The 20022-nt window shown below is 39.0% G+C and overlaps 1 protein-coding gene across 3 annotated transcripts in view; it reads right to left on the bottom strand.

Moving 5' to 3' along the window:
• Positions 1–228: 228 nt before the first annotated feature.
• EML4 (EMAP like 4) overlaps positions 229–20022 on the bottom strand; it is a 145864-nt gene continuing 126070 nt past the window's right edge. For all 3 annotated transcript variants that reach the window (XM_066316112.1, XM_066316111.1, XM_066316110.1), the window contains 9 exons: positions 19590–19715; positions 19339–19470; positions 18660–18727; positions 14630–14718; positions 13358–13455; positions 9381–9468; positions 7980–8078; positions 3542–3672; positions 229–3075 (listed from right to left, as the gene is read on the bottom strand). In XM_066316112.1, coding sequence (XP_066172209.1) covers positions 2611–3075; positions 3542–3672; positions 7980–8078; positions 9381–9468; positions 13358–13455; positions 14630–14718; positions 18660–18727; positions 19339–19470; positions 19590–19715 — 1296 coding nt within the window. In that variant the 3' untranslated portion in view covers positions 229–2610. The remainder of the gene's footprint in view (positions 3076–3541; positions 3673–7979; positions 8079–9380; positions 9469–13357; positions 13456–14629; positions 14719–18659; positions 18728–19338; positions 19471–19589; positions 19716–20022) is intronic.

Here is a 20022-nt window from a genome sequence, read left to right on the forward strand (position 1 = left end):
AAAATCTCATAGAACTTTTGTGACATAAACAAGAGCAATATTTAAATCTGACAATAATATTCATAATGCTGAGTTAACTTATTTTTACACAGCCTGCGAGGTTATCAAAAAAGCACATCTTAAGAAAGTTCTTTCAAAATCACAGACCCAAATATTGCAACTGTAATAACAGCATCCACTTCATGTACAGAAAGAACCAGAACAAATATGGAGAAAGACACTGCAATATTTTATTATGATTATTTTATTTTTTTTAATCTTCAAAGTTTTCTGCCTCAAGACAGGAATGCATGATAGATAGAAATGGCTCAAACATCTTCACATGAAACACTCCTAATCATAATTCATTCACAATTATTTTTCTAAAACATCTACAGTTACATAATCCCATTTCCATCCATTATCACAGATTTAATTCTTTGTTAAACAGTAGTTGCCAGCAATTGAAAGCTGTAAGGCTTTTTGCATATTAGTAGAGTCTTCTGAACTACACAAGAATGTCACAACTCTAACTCTCACTTACATGGCAACCCCAGGTGACAGATGTTCCAAAGAGAAATGTGTTGCTTATGTGGAGTTCATAAAACCGACAGAGAGCTCTCTGTGCCTCCTTAGCTCTACTATCCTCTCTCCTTTACTAAGATTGTTTTCTAAACCTACAGCATATTTCTCATTTGTAACCAAGAACTTTGATGAGCTGATGAACTTTATCTTCCACTGCTGCTATTTGGCAAATTTGCAAGTCAGGCAGACTAGAGCTCTCCAGTAAAACTCTATGTACAGAGCACAGTTTAAACAGATGGGTTGCTTGGAATCCATATCTCCCTCCATCTGAAGGGAACTACTTTGAGGTTCTCTGGAACTGTTGTAAACAAGAGGATACTTTTTTTCTATATATATATATGTGTGTATATATATATTTATATATTTTATATATAAATGTTCTAAATGTCCTTTGGGAGTCCATTTGTTTTTATCTTTCCAAATGATGACTAAATACCTGATCTGTAGCATTTCTCCTGAGAAGATACTAGTAAGGGAATGACAGTTTTGATGCACTTTGGAATGGCACAATCACGTAAACGTTTGCACAATTAAGACTTATGAACTCATCCAAAGTTTCTAAACATGATATTCTAACTAAGAACTAAAATACCAGCACAATGCAGCAAGTTACAAAAGAAAATTCTATGTAATCAAAATATAAACAAGTACATAGGAAATGGATATCTGCCAGCAAATCTATATCTTTTTTAAAGTAGGAAATGTATGCACTTAAGAAAAAAAAATGTAGCTATCTGACAAACTTCGTAAAAAAAGTACTTTCCAAATGCATAACAAATGCCAAGATATCCTGTAACTGGCCAGGTATAGCCACATGAGAGCTGCATGGCTTAGAGCAACCCAGGGAGGGGTGGGGTGGAAATAAAAATCACAAAAACAATAGATCAGCAAGTCTAGGGGGAAAAAAAAAAAAAAAAATCACATCATCATCATCTAAATTACTGTATGCTTATATCACAACTGCTAAAGGAACCAGGGGAAAAAAACAGAAAGTAGAGATTGCAGTTTAATGATTTTTATGAATTATCTCTAAAAATTCAGAAGAAAAAATTATCAACTTACTAATTCTAAGCACCAATTTAATAATTTAAGTTAACTGTATTTATATTTTTCATACTAGGGATGGAGCAAGTTCCGCTTGAAGGTTTAAAGTTTAACTCTGGAGCCCATCTGACTTCTGTGTTCTTGTCATGCTTCCTCTGATGTTGACATCAAAGTCACTGTAAAAGATTCTCTCAAGTTTCCAACTCTCTAGGCAAGCAGTTCTTTGAAGAGACAACTACGTCCTATAGTTTAAGTCAACTTTCAGGTCATGAAAAGTGAAACACGCCAGTATTTGGTCAGTCTGCTAGTTAAAGAGTCTGTGAAAATGGAACAGCCAACACCGTTCCTCAACAGGATTCGCCTTAGAACTGGCAGCACCCAGGGCAGACCAACTTTGAACACATCCAGACTCCACGAGGAATTAGTAGTGTGTTAGAAAATTGCATATGTGTTAGATCAAGAAGGCATTGCCATACATGTGGCATTGTTACATTATTTTTCCTCTATTTTTCTCAAGAAAAAACAAAGGAAAACAGCCCTACAAAGAGCTTTTTGGTTGTTTGTTTTTTCATTCTGTTTGTCTTTGCACCTGGGGAAAGCAGCACAGTGCTTCCCAGCTGGAACAGCTCAGCGCTTCCCATCAGCTCAGATCTTCTAGAAAGCACTTTCACATAGTTAAGGTGGTATACTTCAGCTAATTCTCAGAGCTATATCCTTTTTTTCCAGTATGTATTTCATGCCACTTCCTGACAGCAATTTCAGAACTGAAATGGATCTATGGTAATGTCCACTACTAACTGCGACCAGATCGTACTACAGACCATCAAGCCAGGCCCTTGGGATGGTTCCACACATTGAACTGAAACTCAGACGAAAAATCTCACTGAAACTCAAAATCTGGAGTGGTCATGAATCTCAGCTACTCTTCCCTATTTGAACCCTCACCCTCGTAATGAAAGCACGCACACCAAGGGAAAATAACACCCGCCCAAGCCGGCAGCATTAAGACACCGGTGAGTTATCCTGCTGCTCCTCCGTCACCGTGGACGCGCTGTGCTCCTCGCTCAGCTCGTTGGAGGGCTCCTCGTAGCTCGGCTCGGCGGGATCCAGGCTGCTCCCCTCGCTCTGCTCCTCGCTGTGCTCCTCGCTGGCCTCCGCTGACTGCTCCAAGTTGCTCTCCAGGGACGCCGGAGAACTGCCAGTGACGCTTTCGTTTTGGTTCATGTCGTTAAAGGGCTGCGGGGGATGTGCAGGAGACTGCACAGCGTTTTCACTGGCAGGGATGGGCACTTTGGCGGCACCAAGATCCAGGACAATGTCATTTGGTGGCAGAGTCACCTTCTCCACAAGTTTCCACTGAATAATACTCATGTCTTTCCCTCCAGTTGAAATCAAGTGACCGTCGCTATGAGTGAAGCTGACGTTTGTCACGTGGCTGCTGTGAGCACTGTATTTGTGACTGGGGGCCTGTTGAAAACAAGCAGAAAGATAAATCACATGTTGACTAGAAGAGCACATGATATGGAAGTTTAGAACTACTAACATTTTTGCTTACCCTTCAAGAGAGATCTTAGTTCACAAAAGAGTAAAGAATTATATTTATATTAGATTTCCCACCCCAATACTTCCTCTCTTCTTTGCAACTTGGAACAGATTTAGATCTTTACAGAAAAAGTAGTGGCCCTAACGCTAATGCCAGCAAACACAAAGCATCAAGCCTTGTCTCCAGAACTTAAGGATAACTACTGACACTTTCCTTTTAAGTATACTGCTTTATATTGTTTAATACTTTCTATTTCATATGTAAAATTAATGGGGGTTCTTGGATATAAAAGGAGTATTTGCCTCCCAGGCTCCAAAACAACTATGCTGGAAGCAAGGAAAGCTTCAGGCAATGTAAACAAGCACACAGACTACACTGGTCTAGACTTACCTTTGGCTTGGAACAGGGATACTGAAAGAGATGGACCTTACAAAAATCATCAGCCACTGCTATCACTTTTCGGTTATGGGATCTGACAAGGGCATTTATGTCTGTCCCATCTGATCCTTCGGGCCAAACTCCTAGGAAAGAGTGCAGAAAATATTCAGCAATGGTGGTTTTGGAAACAAATCAACAGACAATTCATGAACAAAAGTAAAATCTATAAAGCTCTGAGACAAGGCGAGATAAACAAAAGGTAAGCCAGAAATTCAGCTGGAAAATGGAATGTACATTACATTAAATGACATTAATATTTTGCTAATGCTGCTCCCCCCACCCTGTTCTCCCAAGTCCTGTGTTTCAGCCAGGACAATATTCTTGGGTTTAACATTTGTTTCCTGTTCAAAACCTCAGTCTTGTTTAAACCTTTTCTTTAGATTAAGTTCGCTGCTAAAACTGTTAACTCTTAATACTGTCATCTATGCACAGATATTTTAAAAGCAACAGTGATGCTGGAGCACAAGGCAAACCCAGGTACTGTACATTGGGGTCCTACTGGTTTCTTCTCTGGCTTATTTCGTTTAGCTTCTTGTATTTTAAATCTTAGTACTTGTGTAACTCAAGACGACAACTGAGTTGTCTGCACAGAAACTGCAGCCTGTGTAAGTTTCATAGATGTAAGTGCTGTTGAGTGCCTACAATTCAATAAGGTTTTAAGTCAAGAGAGTGACACAGATACATCTAGACAAAAGAATAACAACATTTCCTAAATGAAAAACACTGATCAAATTTAGGATGGGAGAGACTCTAAACAATTTTTGGAAACACGACATAAAGACATTAGGGATTCCCATAATAAAACAGATAATTTACATCTGCAAAGAAAGCTGAACAAAAGGCAAGCAAGAGCTTAGAATATAGTATTATAAGACACTAATATATGCCAAAGGTACTATGTTTTTAAGACTAGACTTGGGTTTCTGATTGGGTCGAGGAGTTAGGAAGAATTTTCCCTCCACAAATTTCACCCCCACCCCAAAAAATTGTGTGTCAACTTGACCAAAAGGGCTGTTGATTATCAGATATGAAAATATCTTCTTCCTCCCTTACAGTCATTGACTTCAATAAAATAAAAACCATGTGCTGTCTACTGTTTTATACAGCAGAAAAGCCAACTCAGAATTGCCTTATTTTCTTGTTTTTAAGCAAAATGGCAAAGAGTATTTAACTTTAAAGCTGTTTTTTCCCATTCTTCAGTGGGTGGAGTAAGAACTTTATTTTCTCTGAAGAATAACAAAGGCAGCTTGTTAAAATTGTTACAATGCCAATAAGCCACAATGTAGGTAACTTACTAAATAAAGACACCAAGTGCTAAGAAAAGGGTTCAGAAACATTTTAGTGTTCTCACATTAATGAAATCAAAGTGAAAAATACATACCGTTCAAGAATTTTCAAGTACTTCAACATGAATGAATTTTACCTTTCCTCATTCATTCTATATATGAAATATTGTCATCATGTGGGAGTAATAAATGCCTGGAGTTTCAGCTACCACCTTAGGCAGACTTTGACAAAGAACTATGCAATTTCCTTTCCTTTTTAATTTCCTCTTCTTTTTAATTTAAGATTAAAAGGACTAATATTCAAGATTGAAGCTTTTATTAAACATCTTTTATGTTCACAAAGTCCTTTAGGAGCTCCAAAGGTAAGGCGACCTTTTATCATAAGACAGCAGGATTTGCTTTCAAGACATTAATAAGACATTAATATGATCGAGTCCCGAGTTCTTAATATAACTGCAAAAAATTCTTAGGAACTGTAAAAATTACAAAACCCCCCAAATAATAGGACTTTATTATAAAGCATGATGGCAGCACTTCAATTTTCAGAAATTCTGCTAGACAGCTGTGGGAAATATGCAACAAGCCCGAGAGTGACTTCAAGTGTTTGGGGTGCAGAGTGGTGATACTGCTGAGCCAGTAGTAATTGCAACTGCCAAAAGGAACAATGCTATTCTCACCCAAAGCACACATTTCCATCCTGTTCCTTCTGCTGACAACAGTGCCATGCCTGGTCCTGTGGCACATTACCCACAGAGCTGAACTGTAAAACACATGCCCCTAAAAGCAATCCCATGAACTTAACCCTCTCTCCTGAACAACAGTGAGCAGCCCCTGGCTTGCTTGGATCTCTGAGCCAGCTGACCCTTGGGTCATAGCCAGAATAGCAAATATCTGACAGGTTGGCTTAGCTGCACTGTCTGATTTAATGGGAAAATATTTGCCTTTGTTTGAGGTCAAACCATGATTTTAAGATTCTGCAAAGGGTGTCAGACTAGCAGACAGTATAAAATTAGGGCGTGATGAATCTTGGCTAGGAAGTTTAAATGTATTCTGTTCTGCCCCAGAACAACATCACATTATCTGCTTTATCCATTTCATTCCCTGAGTTTGAGAGCACTTGAAACTAATTAAACTTAATTGAGAGCTGAGGTCTGTATTCATCCAAAAGAAAATGCAGACAGGTTCAGGAGACTTAGCCACTTCTAAAAACCATAAGTAAAATGGTTTCTCAAAGCAGTGGTTATGGGAGCTGCTCATGTCCAGCCTAAGGCCCAGTCACTAATAACAGCTTCTACCTATCAGCTGTTAAAAAGACAAAGGCAGCGGTCTAGATGTGAAACCAAATTCTTTCCACACTCCCACATCTCACCTCCTTAAGGCAGGAATAAAGGACACTTCTGGGAAAGCCCTGGGGTTCAGAGAGCTGCTGTCCTTATTCTGTCTGCTCTACCACCAAATGCAATGGTAAAAGTTCAGTAAGAACAGAGCTACCTCCTTGTTTCTGGTAGATTTAAGTACTCCGCAAAAAATGTAAAATGTTTCAGCTCCAAGCCTTTTTCAGAAGGAATATACAGTCCTTACAAAGTGTTTTCCTTGGTCCTGGGGAACGACATCATATTAGCATCAGAGCTTAGCTTTTTACTTTCTGTGGCATCTCCTGAATCTTCTGATACTCCATTTTCAAAAAGGCTTCTGTGCTGCCATATTATTTCAGTCACAGCCAGTGAGGAAATGACTGCTGTGGTCCAATTCCGTGTCAGCCTAGGCTTACGTGAACAGAGCATCAGGAGATGCTTCTACTTCTCCTAGACGGATTGGATAAAAACACCTACAAATACACACTCTGGTTCACAGTTCTCAGGCTAATGGAAGCCAGTATTTTCATCAAACTAGAAAGAAGCAACAGTATTCACCTCCAGAAAGAGCATGCTCTTGTTTATTTCTGCTACCTACCAAGCTCCAAAAAAATCAGAAATATTTATCCTGTCTATCAACTTCCTTCTCTGATCCCTTTATTTTTCCTATTCTTCCTCAGATCTTTGGTATCCAAAAAGAAAATCATGCCTGGTTATTAAGCACCAAATGCCCTCCACCCAAGCAATGTGCCACACAAGTGGGTCAATGCCCTCACACCAACTTCAATCTTTTGAGGCTACTTGTTCCTTAAGCACATGACAGTCCTTAAATATGCATGAGAGGTGTCAGAAGCTACAGAAAGGACCCACACTTCACTAATTTTCTTCTATCCTGCATGTAAGCTGGTATTCAAAGTTGACCTCCTAGTAGCTGTGAAGAGAAGATTTGTAGCTCTAATCCTCACCTCTAAAGAATTACCTGATTTACTTGCTTTTGGTATTTCCACCAATACGAATAACAGATGCAGGTGCCTGATCTCAGTGGTGGAAGAGAGATGTTCAGCACCCTGCTCACACAACTTCACTGGGAGGCTGAACCTTACTTTTATAGCACTAAGAGGGGGGCTCCTCATTTATGACCAACAGAGCTGCCTACACCAAAAGCAATTTGAACTGTTTTAGACTGCCACAGTCTAAAATGGTACTATTAAAAGCAGATCTGCCAGTTTTTTAAAATTGTGTTTGTATTTTTTAAAAATAAGTACTAGGTAAAAAAAGCTGTTTACTCTTTAAAGCATTTTTATTTTTTAAAATCAGAGTATATCACTCACCTTTGACTACAGATATCAAAGTGCTGTCATAATTTTACATTATGAACTATAATCTACACTCATAACACTCTTGTTCCTGTCCCAAAACAAGGTAAAAAAAGGAGAATGCACATGTACCATATGAGCACTTTAAAATATAAGCCTTTTGTTTCAGTGCCTCCATAACAGGTAGCCTAAAATGGTAGTAGGAGAGTCAACCCCCAAACTTCAAGAACTAAATAGAAACCAATTGTACATTATCTACAGAACACTTGGTGCACTTTAACACAGACAAATACTGTGGTCAGTCACTGTGGTCTGTGATCTCAGCACCATCCCTTAATAATCGTTAAAGATGCATTTTTAATGACAAATTGAAGCACACAAAACCACAAAAGCACAGTGTTAGTGGCTTAAAAGCAAGTTAAACAGTGCTTACCAAACACCTGGAAGCCTAGCACACAAGTGTATGTTGTCCAATCTATATCCTTACAGTCAGAACGATTCCTGATTAGCTTACAGCCACTTGGAATGTCCCCTGTAAAAAACAAGTGAGTGATGAGTTATGCAATGCAAAATTATATTTCTGCAGGTGCTCTTCGAAGAGATGCTAATGCAGTAAACAAATGCATCTTAAATCCCATCTGATTAAATGATCCCATCATTAAATCACAGAGGCAAAGACAGACCAGCACCTTAATCAAATTCCAGTACTTGAAGCTTTACTTGGTCTTTTTGAGTCATATTTACTTCTCATTTCCCTCTTCTGATCCCATAACCTCAAAAACACCTCCCTGCAACTGCTACCAACTCCAAAAAATGCTTTAACAGAGTTAAATATCATATACAGATATATAATAATATACATCTGTAATATAGTAATTTCTTCTTCCTATCAGCTCCACTGATGTGCTAAAATTCAATAAATCATTCAGGAAGTTGTGCTTTTAGAACAGTGAGCAACTAGTGCCAGAGAAGCCTTAGACTGCCTTACGGCTTCTAACTAGAAAAGGAAAGATTGTCTTACAATACAAGAAGACAGTAATAATGGGTCATGGTTCTTTTCCTCCCTATACATGAAATTATAAGCACCACCCTTCCTTTTGACAGACTGTACTATCCAGATTTGAAACCTAAGTTGTCGCAGGCAGAAAAAAATATGTTAAGGTGACAGACATTCAAACTGTTGGCTATTCTTGCCTGTAAAGGGAAAAAACTACAATCCTCTCAGATCCAGTAAAAGTCATAGGAAGACAAGAATAAAAAAAACAATTTTAAAACAGACTGATATGCACTACTGATGTTGAACTTCTGACACAACCACTAAGCGTTATATTCATGTTTTTGCATATTAAAAAAAGACAAACACAAAAACATTATTACCACAAACTCATTAAAGTAGCATTACTGCTTTTCTTAAGTTTTCACCACCACTGGCCAAGAAAAAGTTTCAAACAAGAAACCTCAGGGGAGAACTGTGGCACAGGCCCAGTGATTTTATTCCCCCCAAAATAACTGGTATTGTTGACACTAATTAGACAACTGTATATATTATTTTCAATCTACAGAACTTTTGGCCAACATCAAGTCGTAGAGCCACTTGTTCTGTAAATTCTACGCTGTTAAACTGATTTATGACCTTGTAAAGAAGTAAGCTATATTTGGCTTTGCCATTAGGTAATACACGGCTCTGAATAACATCAAGATATCAGGTTACACAAGTTCAAATCAGTCCCTTTGTCAGTAAGTATTTTGTACAGTCCCGATCAAACACACTTTTCTAAATACTCAGACAGCCAATGCATATTTCTATTTCCAGTGTATTTAATTTCATACTTACAGTATAGTATTTCATAGTCTCCTGAGTTTGACATTATATACTTGTTGTCCGGGGACCAGTCAAGGTGTGTAATATAGCTGGAATGTCCCTGAAGAAGAATGCAGTAACACCAGTGTGAAAAACTTGATTTCAATTGAAAGTAAAGCATAAGTTGCACCCACAGATGGGAGAGCTAACAGCAAAACAACAAATCACCTCCCCACCTGCCCCAGGTCTGCTGCAATTCACTTGTGCTCCTTTAAAGGCTCCTTACTCCCTCCCATTGCCACATTCACTAACAGCTAAACAAATGCAGGCTGGGCACCATGCCTCTCCCACTCTTCCTTGTAAAGCCTGGCTCTCTTGGACTCTGAAATTATTTACTCCTAGAAGGCACGATGCTAAAATATGGATGAACCCAAATTTATACTGGAATTAGAAACACACACATTGCTACTAATTGTGAAAAGTAAGTAACTTGTACAGGATCAGTTTTAGATCCTAACAAAAAATTGACATCTAGGAATTTTTTATTTCTCTATCTATTTAAAATAATTTCCATTAAATGTGCACTCATGCAAATAACCCTGGGTCATTCTAAAAACTTAGGATACTTCGGTTAACAACCACCATGCAGAAGCACAAGATCATCTTTATTAATAATCAAAACCCTTTGGTCTAACTTTAGTTATCAGCATCAAGAGCACACTGAGGCTTAAACACCTGTCATTGGTTTTGAGGAAGAAGACAAATGCAGCTGGACAGAGTATTTTTTCTGTGCACAGGCTTCTTTTGAGGGAAGTAAGAGTAATAACAGTAACAATGAAGCTATGAAAGGCTCCAGAGAAGCCACAAATTTATATAAGGTAGGAATCATGGGTAGCAAATAAATAAAAGTGACATCCATGTCACTCTTCCTCTTCCACCCTTCCATTTCTTCTTACTGCTCCTTTTCCCCTTGTGAGACCACCTATTTTCTCCCTTTCATAGTCATTCTGCCAGGCAACAAACTGCCACATTCCTGACTGACAGATGTCAATGCATGTCTCTCCCTCAGTGGGCATTATGAACAAGGTTTCCCTAAGCCCCCACAGGGTCTCCTGGCCCAGCCTGCAGCAGCCATGCCAGGGCCATGCAGAAGCTCTGTGCTGGCTGCTGTGCCACCCACCATGCCAGCTTCTTCCACGGAAAACTCTAAGAGATCCTGACTGCTTCCAGAATTGCATGCAGAAATACATCCACGTCCCACATCCCACCTCCCCGTTACCAGGTCCTCTGTGAGAGACCACAAAAATATTTAGGAGAAAAGCTGGCCTTTATGATTTGTTTACTTATGCAGTTGTTTCTGCCTTAAGCAGAGGAATAGTGTATTGACATAACTGCTTTGCAGTCATGGGTGAGACATACAATACTGACATGCAAAGCTGGTAATAAAAAAAAAAAAAAAGTGCACAATTGGCTAGGATTTTTTTCTCCTCCTCCTTATTTTCCAAGTCTTCCAATTTGCAATCGAACTCCAACATGGAAAAGAATTGGTCAGTCATTTACTAAATCCTGCCAGACATTCGGCAGCTGTTAAAATTCCTGGGGGTGGTGGGGGGAAGGAACAAAGCAATTGGCCCAGGGGGCTCCAGGCTGCAAAATCCCTTCAGGCAAGTGATCACCAAATGATGAACTGGAACACAACATTGTTATCATATTTGCAATAGGAGGATCCCGTTTTCTATTAAAATCTTTCTTTGGTAGCTGCCCACCAATAAGGCAACGTTTTACTCTCTCCTTTTCTGTACCTTTATATACAATGAACAATTCATATTATCACCAGCTAAGAAATCTATCTGACTAAATGGAAACTCCTTCCTCCATTAGCAGTGTTTATCTGTTTCAGACTTCAGTGGTGTAAGGTTCAAAACGCCCACAGCCTCTAGGACAGGCACACTAATCACTTCAGGTTAAGTCCAGTGTACCAAATACTTCAGAGTGGCTGACTGTGTGGCTTTCACTCCACAGGCCTCCGAGTAAATGCCCAGCACTTACTCCTCTTGTGCTAAGGAATTTCTGGTCTAAGGCAAATGGGACAGCAGCAGCTACCCGGGAACTGCTGACACACTGAAGTTCAGCCCCAGCTCACACCTTCACACTGCTGACTGCATAGCTGGAGCCCTCAAAATACTGCTGCACTAGTCAAAATGGTTGTTTTGGCTCCTCTGAAGTTCTGATCACAGCCAACACTATCCCCTGCTATGGAAACAGGCCCATAGGTCACAGACTTGCCTCCCTAGCAGCAGCAGAATGCCTGGCTGTGACCGAGAGGAGATTTAAACTTAACAGCGGGCATACAGCCCTTATACACCAGCTAATGCTGGTTCAGTAGATAAAATCCTCTGAAAGAATTCAAATAATGTATTCAAGCTGGAAGAAACAACCAGAAGTTGACTACCAGGAGGACTGAGTCATACTATTTGGAGGTCACCCGTGAGGCTACTGAATGACAGAATGCCAGAAGGATGCAGTGCCAGGAGAGTGCTCCGGGTCCCAGCATGCCTGGGTGTCTCCCTGCTTAGCATCAAGTTGGTGTGGACCTGCCAGGGAGCTGGCAGGGAGCACAGGGCAAGTGAAATTGGATCTGCAGCCTCACAGGAGCTCTAGGGAGCTCCACATCGCTGCCTTCTGCACCAGCTGGGAGGGTCAGGGAGCTCAGCCCCAGCACAAACCATGCTGCTGGTTTTGTATTCTACATGCAGTCACTCACACTGAAAGGAAAAGGGTAACAGGAATCTGCTTTGAAGCCTTGACACTTCTGCCTGGGTATAACAATGCTCAATTCTTCCACTCAATTTTTACAAACCTCTTTCCTGCCAAGGCAGCAGGATAGAGGGACATCCAGATGTTGGTTTAAATTGCAACATGCTCTCTCCACATACATAATACACAGAAATAAATCACCTATCACATCTTCAAAGAGCTCAGAGAGACCTTGAAATACATAGCAAACTGAGTATTATGTATGTTAGGATTAGCCATCTTGGAGTGATTTTATCTTCTATGGTTAAAAAAGAAGTGTTGAGGTGTGTGCTGAGGTGCAAACATCCACTGCCACCCCCACCAGGGCCCTGTTCTGACTCCCTGTGGGCTCTGCCCTTTCCCCACTGTGTGGGCTCAGGTAGGGATGGGGCAGACCCAGTGCTGCTGCCTGCCCTGGCAGCCCTGTGGCCCCAAACCAGCTGCACACAGGCTGCTCTGACCCCAGTGCTCTAGTGTGAGTCACATGTCAAAGGTGAACCTATTTTTATGACATAATTTGCAGATCTCATCAAGTTTCACTTGTTCTTAATGTAAATATTTTCACTAACCTTAAAAGATAGCTGAACTTAAGGCCAGATAACTGAACACTTATGGAAAAATAATCTGTCTTTTTAGCACTAGGACAACCTCATCCAATGTAACAGTAACAACAAACTCCATTCTCCATATTTAGATCTATTTACCCTGGGCCACATCCCTCAAGTTCAAATCTTGTAGCAGCAATTACAACTGAAAACAATGTGTATTTGTTTCAACCTCCAAGACTACACATCCTAATGGAATTACACCACCTTAATATTATGTTGGGTCAAGAAGTACTTCACCAATAGGAGGAAAATATCCCCAAACAAATGTAATCTTTTCCTTGAACAAGTTTCAGCATAAAAGTATAAGGTATTTCTCCATCTTAGTGCAAATTTCCCATTTCAGAGGAAGAAGGCAATAGTCTGATAAATTAGTCATATCTGATGCAAAAGTGCATCTGATACTGCACACTAAGAGATGCAGTATCTGAGACTGAAATTTAAAATCAATCAAATGCTGAAAAAACCCTATAAAACACAAAACCAGAAAGGAAAAACATCAATTCGGAGACAGTTTCACTGCTTAACATCTAAATGTATGTATAATATCAAAATGCATGTACAAGATGCAATAATCATGTAAATGTGTAATCATGCTCCAAAACTTACAGTGCATTTTCCATATCTGCTATACTTTCTTCCATTTTCTGTTACTACATAGAGGTAAATAAAGTTGTCGTGGGATCCAACTGCAAGTAAGGTGCCATCTACAACACAGAATATTTGGTATAAATCAACAGAATGTTTGTTTTGTGAATTTTAATGATTTCAGGTTTATTGCTAAGACAATAGTCTCAGTTAAACTACTTCCTTATGAATTCTACTGAAGGATTCATAACAGTTTACATTATGTTGCTTTTCAGCCGTATCTGTTTACTTTGTGGGTATGTTTTTTGGACAAGTTCTTTCACTTCTCCTTTTTTTTAGAGTAAGTGTTCAATGGACAGGATATAAACCCTCAGACTGCACCGAATTTCTGAAAGCTGTTGACAGCAGGCAGACTTGAGTTTTATGCATCATAAAAATGCAGAAGAATATTTAGCCTACAGACAGTTTAACTTTGGGAGTGTGGACTGTAAATAAATCAACACCAAACATACAAAGATGTGGAATTTTCAAACATAACAACCATTTTTCCTCTTCTACCTTGTCTCCTTTTAAAAAATGTACGTGGACAAGAGCTGCCTCAAATCACAATCAAACCCCTCTAAGTGTCAATGAACATCAGTGATTTAAAACAAATTGCTGTGCTTGGCACATGTGGCAGCAGCAGAGGAACATTTTGCTTGCTGACATGGCACGTGAGCCAAAAGCAAACAAGAAAAAGATTTACAAGAGTGTTCTTCCATCCTGTTTTAACAGAGAGGAGTCAGGCTCTGATGATTTCTCGTGACATGTCTGAAGAGGAGACTCAACACTGGTTTGGACTCCATGTAATCCCAGAGCGAACACTTCACAAACAGCTCTGACTTCCAGACACACACAAGCTTAGTTTTATGGGCTTGCATTAATGAACCTGAAAACTAATTAGGAAGGATATTAAAATGTAACTGAAATATTAAGCTTTTTACAGACTTTTATGTTAACCTGTCAACTATTTGAGAACTTTTTTGGGGGGAGCAAAGCTAGCATTTATTATAACAGCAGAGTTCAACATGAAAAAAAGGCTGAGAAAGCTGATGGTGATGTTTGTAGTTACAAACTTCCAGGATTTAGTAAACATGAACAAACTTGAAAGCAAATCCTCAGTTACCCATTAAGCATTGGAAACAACTTTTTCAAGGCTGTGCCTTTTCTAATGCCTGGGGACTAGTTTAACATAATTTAACAAAACATCTATCTGGTTCATCAGAATCATTCTGACTGTGTAAGTCTGCCTACCTACTGAGTAGCGCATCACTGAAAGCTGCTCGTTGCCATCAGTGTGTATTGAAACCAGATCCCTCGTTTCTGCGTCCAAAACAAACCACCTAGAGAGAGGAGAATTCCAGTAAGTATCACTTCCACTAAACAAAAAAACAACCCCCAAAATCAAGTAGAAGAGCCATAACCACTGCCTGCCTTCATTATCTTACGCTAGCCCCTCAAGGGCAACATAGAGAACATCTGGTTTTAATGGAGCACTTTTCTGGTTCACAAAGCAACATGAGTTTCAGTGAACAATATATGAAAGCTTCTAAATACCATTCAATTTTTTCCCCTTCCCTAAACACTGTAATAATCACCAAAACGTCTATTGGACAATAAACATGCTACCAAACAGACAATATGACTGCATCTTATCATCATTAAGCCTTAAAGCTACAGCTGATTTTCATTCTACCTCCCTATTTTGAAGATACGTTTTGATATAAAAACTGATCTTTCAATTTGTTATAAAGCAAAGTTAAAAAAGAAATAGAAGTAGCAGACGTAAGTGGAAAATATTTCCATACTCATTGCAAACAAAAATTATATTCTCGTTCGGTATTTTTCTCTCAATCCTTTTCACTTCTATGGAAAATTTTATAAAAGGAGGAATAACCAACAATTCACTAGAATTTGAACTTTGGTTCATAAACTAGCATTTTATTTTATATTTCTTGCTTGTATGATTTATAACTAAGGTAATTGCATTTTTTATTCTTTACCAATAACTTTTAACCTGCAGTTTATTATTTACAAGGCACATGTGAGATGCATACAAAAGCTCACTGGCACATAGACCAAAACGGCCACTGACAGCAAGGTGTGCAAGATCAGCAGAACCTGACATTTTGCAATGGGTCTGATGCCCACCCAACTCCCAAATACACTGAACATTAGCAACACAGAGAAAACGACAATTTAATAAAAAATATGTATTCATACCCACAGATCATGAAAACAGAGAATGTCAATATGGGATACATTCGAGCTGTACCCAGAATTTAATTTCTTTGATCCAAATTTCTACTCTTATCATGTACTTATGCCACAGGCATCTACCCCAATGGCAAATGGCAAGTTCAAACACTGTGGAAATGAGCAAGAGACCTTCTGTCTCACAGTGAACTCAGTGGAACGTTGCTAAACCTGGGACCGTTTATTCCACAGCAAAGCTGTAAAATGAACTCCAGGAACATCACACATTGCTTTCTATGGGTGGGGACAAGATTCCAGCTCATGCTCATCCAGTGTCCAACAACCAGGCATCTGAAAAGCAGCCTGGCCCCAATGGCTTAAAACCAGCTTGTGGTTAGAGAACCACAGGAAAGAAATCAAACAAAACACACATAGAAAATCTCCAACCCCATACGACATGGACTGTTGAATAACCTGTGTGCAAGACAGACAGAACCAGTGGAAAACAGGTAATGTGTATTTCCTGATTTATTTATTGCCTCTATTGCCTCATTTATCTCCTTGTGGCTCTCCCCTTACACTAACCTTGCCCTTCAGCCTTCAGTTTTCTTACCAATGTTAGCACTTCTTTTCCATAGTGCCTTTGAATACTCATATGCTTAGTACTCAAGATACTCGACCCGATTAATCACAGAAGGCTTTACTTCCCTACAAATAGTACCACTGGAAGCATGGCAAAAGGATCTGAAAAGTGCCTTGAAAAAGCTTTTTTTCGTTTTCCAGCTGTGCCTTTTCACCAAGCTGCAGAATCAACAAAGAGAATGACTTATCCCAAACAACTGACGATCAGGTCCACAGCAGGTATTTAAGGAAGTAGTAACAAAACCTGCAGTAGACTCTTTGCAGACAGTGCAAAAGGGGAAACGATACTGAAATATTTATCATGGTCAGTGATACATGAAAAACACACCAAAAGCATGATGCTTGGCCTGGTAAAAGACACACCACTATAAAACAACAGATAAAAATGGGAAAAAAGGTAGAAAATCTAGAAAAGTCAGTTTTCTTTTGATGCCCCAACTTCAACCAGCAAACCCAACTTTCTTAGTGCTCCATTCCTTGCCCCTGTCTCACTCACCTCTGTGCTGAAAGCTGAGCAGCAGTAGAATGAAAGCTCAGCAGCACTAACAGACACATGCAAGGTTTGGGTTAACTGAGGTCTAAACAGATTAGACTCGTTTAATATTTGCTTTAAGATTTTTTAGGCCATGAATCAAATTATTAAAAGATTTGTTATGGGTTTGAGATTATTTTTCCTATGTTAATCGAGATATATCATGCAGACCTCATTCCTTGGGAAATAACTCCCTTGGACCAGATTTTCTGGCACAGAAAGCACTACATGATGCTGCTGGGTAGGCAGTAATTTTAAAACTGTTCTGTTTATCTTGACTCAACTCCATTTATTTCTCATCCACTTATACACTTACCAGGTCTCATTTCAACTCAGTTTCATTTGTATATCTCAAACCCACCATTGAACCATACAATTTCAGAACACACTAAAATATAATGGTGACAATATAACTGCTTAAAAACTCTTTTTACTGAGGGTAAAAAAAAACCCCCAAAAACCTACAAGGCCATCATCATAAACTTCTTGAATGCAGTATAAACTCGTTGCCTCAAATAAATTAAAAATAAGAATTTAAACTGAACATGCCAAACTTAAAACATAACACTAAATGCTCCAGAAGGGGAAAAAAAAATTCAACCAAAAGCAAACAACAGACTAAACGCTTTGGCCATGAAACGTGCCTTGACTGTGCTTTAATGTAAGCTCAAAAACATCTAAAAACTCTGAAAAAACATGGCCTGACTTTCTCTTTTCTCTGTTTCAAGTACTCTTAGGCCTCCATATTCTGCTTTGTTTAATGAAGATAGAAACATTTGTTCAATTTAATGTTTATAATTGTAAGATGGAAAGGTTCAATGTGGTAATCAAATATACTAGAGCTCAGCAAGGCTTTTACTGGAAGGTAAACTTGGTTTTGTAGCCTGATACCATACCTAATGAATTTGGTGTAGACTGCATCTTCATCTGGGAGAAAACTCCCTAAAAATATTTAGCATTTCACTTTTCCAGTAAATTTTAAGGGTGTTGCACATGCTCAGCAGTTTCTAAAAATCAAACTTCAAATGGTTTTTAGGCATGAGGTTAAGCATAAAAAATTCTAGTTAGCAAATTAAACACACAAAAAAATTTCCCAATTTTCCTAAATGCGCCAGGCATTATTTTATCATCACATTATCAGTCACGAGATATAACTGAAAAACAGAACAAAAATGCTAGTAGATATAAATGTGCTCCTCTCACCTTTCTAATGCTATGAGCAACCTGTTTTTTCTTTTAATTGGTACATTGATACTCCCTTCTTGGGAGATGATAACAAGCCAAAATTTGACTATGAAATAAAGTAACTTTTCTTCCCCCCACTGTAAGAAGCCCAAGTGAAAAAGATTCAGTTTGTGCATTGACAGCTTTCAAAGGCATGATGACTTCAGGAAGAATAGGAACACTTCAGTATCACTTCAGTGCAGCAACGTGCCACACTGAACTCTGTCTATTTGAAATCAAAATACCACTCTGTTCACTTGCCTCTCCACCTCAGTTTAAAAGGTTGCAAGTGTGTTTGATTTGGGAAAGACAAAGATCTGTACCATAGCTGTCTTAAAAAGAAACATAACCTGCACATTACATTGAAATACATGATACTTGGAAAAGACAAGTTGCTTGTAAAAACCCCTTGGGAAAAAAAAAAAAAAAACCCAAACCTTAAAAAAACCAAACCCCAAGATCTGGGTTTTCATTTAAAGAGTCGTTAAAAAACCAAACCAGCCAACAATCAGAAAATTCTATCTTTGTCTAACTTGTATAAGATGCTCTATCCCCTTCTGTGCTTTTTAGGCTCCATAACCTCAAACAAAAAGAGTAAAAAAGCCAATGAACTCCAATTGTAAGGTGCACTTGTATTAAGGTGTCTCCTTTACACTTTGTGCCACCACAGCTCAGCTGCAAGGCATTTACCTGCCCGAGTGTGTTCCTATGGCGACCACGGCTCCGCTGGGATGGAAATCCGCACAGTGCCCGGGTTCCTGCAGGAGAGACACAGACATGTCACTGTCCCAGCCACATCCTGAGGGACAAACACCTCTCCTTATACCAAAGCTACCCTAAGAGTCTCAGCTGACACAGGAACAATCAATCACTTGGCAGCACGCTAATCCTCAGACAGCTTCTCTCAGTGTATCAGTGATGTGCACGGCAAGACGACCTCGTGAGTAAAAGGCCTATGTTTCTGTGTAAAAAATAATTTTTCCTGGATATTAGCAAAGATCTAGCCAAACTACTAAATGAATTACAGTAGGGAAAGGACATCTAAAGCCAAATCTTCACAACTGTATGATGACCTCTTTGGATTGTTTGAATAATAGGGGAAAAAAATAACTGTAACATGAATAAAGGACTAGGATTTATTCAAGTTGGCTTGTCAAAATGACATCAAGCAATGGTAACCAGATTATATCTTACACAATGTCTGATGAACCTTGCTAAGTTTATCAAAGCTTCCAGATGGCTGTTTTTAAAAGCGCAACTATAGAATTTTTCCTTGCAATCAGGTGGGACAAGGGTGTTTCAGAAATTGTATGCTTTTTCCTATGTTCTAGCTTTGTATTTAAATGAAAGGGTTGAATGGTTGACATACATCTAGCAGCCTGGTCCATTCCAGTGTGTGGTCCACGGAGTTCCACATACAAACTTGCCTATCTTGGGCACATGTTAAAAATAAGTCTTTGAAAGGATGAGATGCCAGTCCCCAGAGTTCATCTGTATGTCCCTAGAAAGAAACCACATGTGATTTAACAACAAATAAAATTAAGAGTCTTAAAATAACACACCAGCAGAGAAAACCTTTACATTTTTGGGTTATAGTTTAAGAAAAGAAGTTATGCTCACCTGTACCTCTACTACGAAACCATCGTTAAACGTTCCCCTCAAAACAAAGTTTCGTGAAGTACCCACTAAAAATTGATCAGCTTTTCCTTCTGCTACTGCTCTGATTGTTCCATACTGGTCAGGAACCTGGAAAAAGAAACATCTGAAAAATCACATCAGGCATCTTGGTAGGTGCTTAATTTTGGAGGCCACAAATAGAGCACAGTGACAGTATCAGAACTGGAGTTCTCCCAGTAAAATGAAACAATCCAATTATTATAACCTTGATCAGGGCTTGACCTGAAACCTCCCTCCTCTATTTGTTCAGTACAGGCATACCAATCACAGTTACAACATTTTAATAACTTCAGTGGAAAAAAATGGCACATTAAAATATATAGCTTTTAAGTGTCAAATTCACTAAACAAATGCACTCCACAGCCTTACAACTCAT

This window comes from Sylvia atricapilla, chromosome 3 (assembly GCF_009819655.1).
Source record: "Sylvia atricapilla isolate bSylAtr1 chromosome 3, bSylAtr1.pri, whole genome shotgun sequence".
In the NCBI taxonomy this organism is placed as follows: Eukaryota; Metazoa; Chordata; class Aves; order Passeriformes; family Sylviidae; genus Sylvia; species Sylvia atricapilla.